Source organism: Nicotiana sylvestris, chromosome 8 (genome assembly GCF_000393655.2).
Source record: "Nicotiana sylvestris chromosome 8, ASM39365v2, whole genome shotgun sequence".
Classification (NCBI taxonomy): Eukaryota; Viridiplantae; Streptophyta; class Magnoliopsida; order Solanales; family Solanaceae; genus Nicotiana; species Nicotiana sylvestris.
Window position 1 is genome coordinate 104,629,514 of NC_091064.1, and position 3,384 is coordinate 104,632,897.

At 42.7% G+C, this 3,384-nt stretch overlaps 1 protein-coding gene across 1 annotated transcript; it reads left to right on the forward strand.

Annotated features, from left to right (window-relative positions):
* The first annotated feature begins 1,108 nt into the window (after positions 1 to 1,108).
* Positions 1,109 to 2,794, forward strand: LOC138875475 (uncharacterized). Its single transcript, XM_070154305.1, has 2 exons — positions 1,109 to 1,915; positions 2,021 to 2,794. The coding sequence occupies exons 1-2, from the start codon at positions 1,109 to 1,111 to the stop codon at positions 2,792 to 2,794; spliced, it is 1,581 nt and encodes a 526-aa protein (XP_070010406.1).
* The last annotated feature ends 590 nt before the right edge of the window (positions 2,795 to 3,384 follow it).

The window sequence follows — 3,384 nt, forward strand, 5'->3', positions numbered from 1 at the left end:
AAGCTCCCATCAGAAGCTGCAACGAGGCAACCACGTGAAGATTTAGGATACAAGCAACTATCACCAGTGCACATCTCAATAAGAAGGGCGAGCAGCAATTATATCACTGTAAAAGATGAATCGGCCGCTTCTAACAGGCCTTCTGTCTTTGATCGATTTGGAAAATCGCCTGTGAGGACCTTTGTGTTTGAAAGATTGGGTCAATTAAAGAAGGGGAACAAGTTTCGGAGAAATTTTCAAGGCATAAGAACACTTGTTTCACCCAAAATTCAGGAGATGTCTAAGGATTTCCAAAGTTTGGTTCCTTCTAGAATGAGGCGACAAACAAAACTTGTGGTTTCATGTGAAGAAGTACTGAAGGTAAATCCATATACTATGGTCTACACTAAGGAGCGTGATGAGGATGAAGAAAGTGTGGGTTCTTCGTATCATGTTACTGTACAAGTCGAGAATGGCATTCCATCTTCAATAGAGGATAATGCGGAATTGTAGGATATTTCACTGTGTTATCACATATCCTTCAATAATGGGGACCCTCAAGAAGATGAAGATGCAAAGGATGCTCCACCTGAACTTGAAGAAGGAGTGAAAACAACAGTTGATGCCCTTAAAAGAAGTTAATCTTGGTACCGATGAAGAACCAAGACCCAGATACATAAGTGCTTTACTAAAAGTTGATAAAGAGAGCACTTATATTGAGTTACTCAAGGAGTTCAGGGATGTCTTTGCTTGGAGTTACAAAGAAATGCCTGGCTTGGACCCGAAAGTAGCAGTCCATCACCTTGCAGTCAAAAATGGTGCTCGTGCTGTTAAACAAGCTCAAAGGCGTTTTAGGCCGGACTTGGTTCCCTTGATTGAAACCGAAGTTAACAAGCTCATCGAAGCTGGCTTTATTCGTGAAGTTAAATACCCAACATGGGTTTCAAGTATTGTCCCTGTAAGGAATAAGAATGGCCAGATTCGAGTGTGCGTTGACTTTAGAGATCTCAACAATGCATGTCCGAAAGATGAATTTCCGCTTCCTATTCTAGAGCTGATGATCGATGCTACTACTGGTTACGAGGTAATGTATTTCATGGACGGTTCGTCGGGCTATAACCAAATACGCATGGCACCAAAAGATGAAGAGCTTACTGCATTCCGTACCCCAAAGGGTATTTATTGCTACAAGGTAATGCCTTTTGGCTTGAAGAACGCTGGTGCTACTTACCAAAGAGCTATGCAGAATATATTCGATGATCTTCTCCACAAGAATGTCGAATGCTATGTTGACAACTTGGTGGTAAAATTAAGAGAGAAGGGAGACCATTTGAAGGACTTGAAGATGGTATTTGAATTGCTCCGGAGGTACCAACTTAGGATGAATCCATTGAAATGTGCCTTTGGAGTTACTTCTGGAAAGTTCCTTGGTTTCATTGTCCGAAATCGAGGGATCGAAATTGATCAAGCCAAAGTGGATGCTATTTTGAAAATGTCTGAGCCTCGGGATATCCATGAATTGAAAAGTTTGCAAGGAAAATTAGCGTACCTTAGGAGATTCGTCTCGAACCTAGTTGAGAGGTGTCAACCATTCAGTTGCCTTATGAAGAAAGGTGTCCCTTTCACATGGGACCAAGCATGCAGTAATGCCTTTGAGAGCATTAAATCCTACTTGATGAAGCCTCCAGTTTTAGCAGCCCCTATACCTGGAAAGCCATTGATACTATACATTGCGACACAAGAAAGGTCCGTTGGAGCACTGTTGGCCCAAGAAAATAGTGAAGGGAAAGAAAACTCTCTTTACTACTTGAGCAGGATAATGACACCGAACGAGCTGAATTATTCGCCAATTGAAAAGTTGTGTTTGGCGCTAGTCTTCTCAATTCAAAAGTTGAAGCACTACTTTCAATCTCATACTGTTCGTCTTGTTTCTAAGGCAAATCCCATCAAGTTCGTGATGTCAAAACCTGTTCTTAGTGATCGACTAGCGAGATGGTACCTCCAATTTCAACAATTTAAGATTTTGTACATCCCTCAAAAGGCTATAAAAGGACAAGCATTGGTAGACTTCTTGGCAGATCATCCGATACCTGATGACTGTGAACTAACCGACGAACTACCTGATGAGGATGCAATGGTCGTTGAAGTTCAACCTCCATGGAAGATGTACTTTGATGGTGCTTCACATCGTGGAGGAGCTGGTGCTGGCATAGTATTTGTCACTTCCCAAGGTGAAGTCTTGCCCTACTCCTTCACCTTGACGCAACTCTGTTCCAACAATGTTGTTGAGTACCAAGCATTAATACTTGGGCTTGAAATGGCCGTTAATATGAAGCAATTGCAATTGCAAGTCTTTGGAGACTCCCAGTTAGTGGTCAATCAGCTTTTAGCTAGTTACGAGGTCAAGAAGCCTGAACTACGCCCATATCATGATTACGCTAAAACATTAATGGGGTGGATCAGTGATGTGACTATTCAGCATGTGCCAAGGAAAGAAAACAAGAAGGCAGATGCTTTAGCTGCCCTAGCTTCATCGCTAACCCTGTCTGATCACGCGCAAGTTACTGTCTGCCAAAAATGGGTAGTACCTCCGCCAAATGAGGCTGAAGGTGAAGAAAATGAACTCAAGCATCTTGTCGCTGTTTCTGAAGTCGAGAAAGAGGAATGGCGACAACCCATTATCGACTACTTGTGTTATGGGATACTTCCAGAAAATCCGCGGAGAAGAACTGAAATCCGTCGTCGTGCACCTCGCTTCCTTTACTACAAAGATACCCTATACAGAAGATCATTCGAGGGAGTACTCTTGCGATGATTAGGGGAAGATGAAGCACTCCAAGCTTTGCAAGAAGCGCATTCTGGGGGTATGTAGGTCACACCAGTCTGGACCAAAGCTCCACTTCCATATAAAAAGGATGGGATATTATTGGCCAACGATGGTAAAAGATTGCTTGGACTCTGCTCGAAGATGCAAGGCTTGTAAATTCCACGCGAATTTTATTCATCAACCCCTGAAGTGTTGCACCCGACTATGGCATCTTGGCCGTTTGACGCTTGGGGATTGGATGTTGTTGGACCACTGCCAAAGTCCTCTGGTGGGCACCTATACATCCTGGCTGCAACCGACTACTTCACAAAATGGGCTGAAGTTGTTGCTCTTAAGGAAGTAAAAAAGGAAAATGTTGCAAATTTCATCCGAGTAAACATTATTTATCGCTTTGGCATTCCTCGTTACATAATAACGGCTAATGGAAAGCCATTCGATAATAGGTTGATGAATAAGGTTTGTGATCTCTTTGGCTTGCAACGTAACTCTTCGATGTACAATGCTGCGGCCAATGGTCTAGCTGAGGCATTCAACAAAACTCTATGCAACTTTCTAAAGAAAGTCTTCTCCAAATCCAA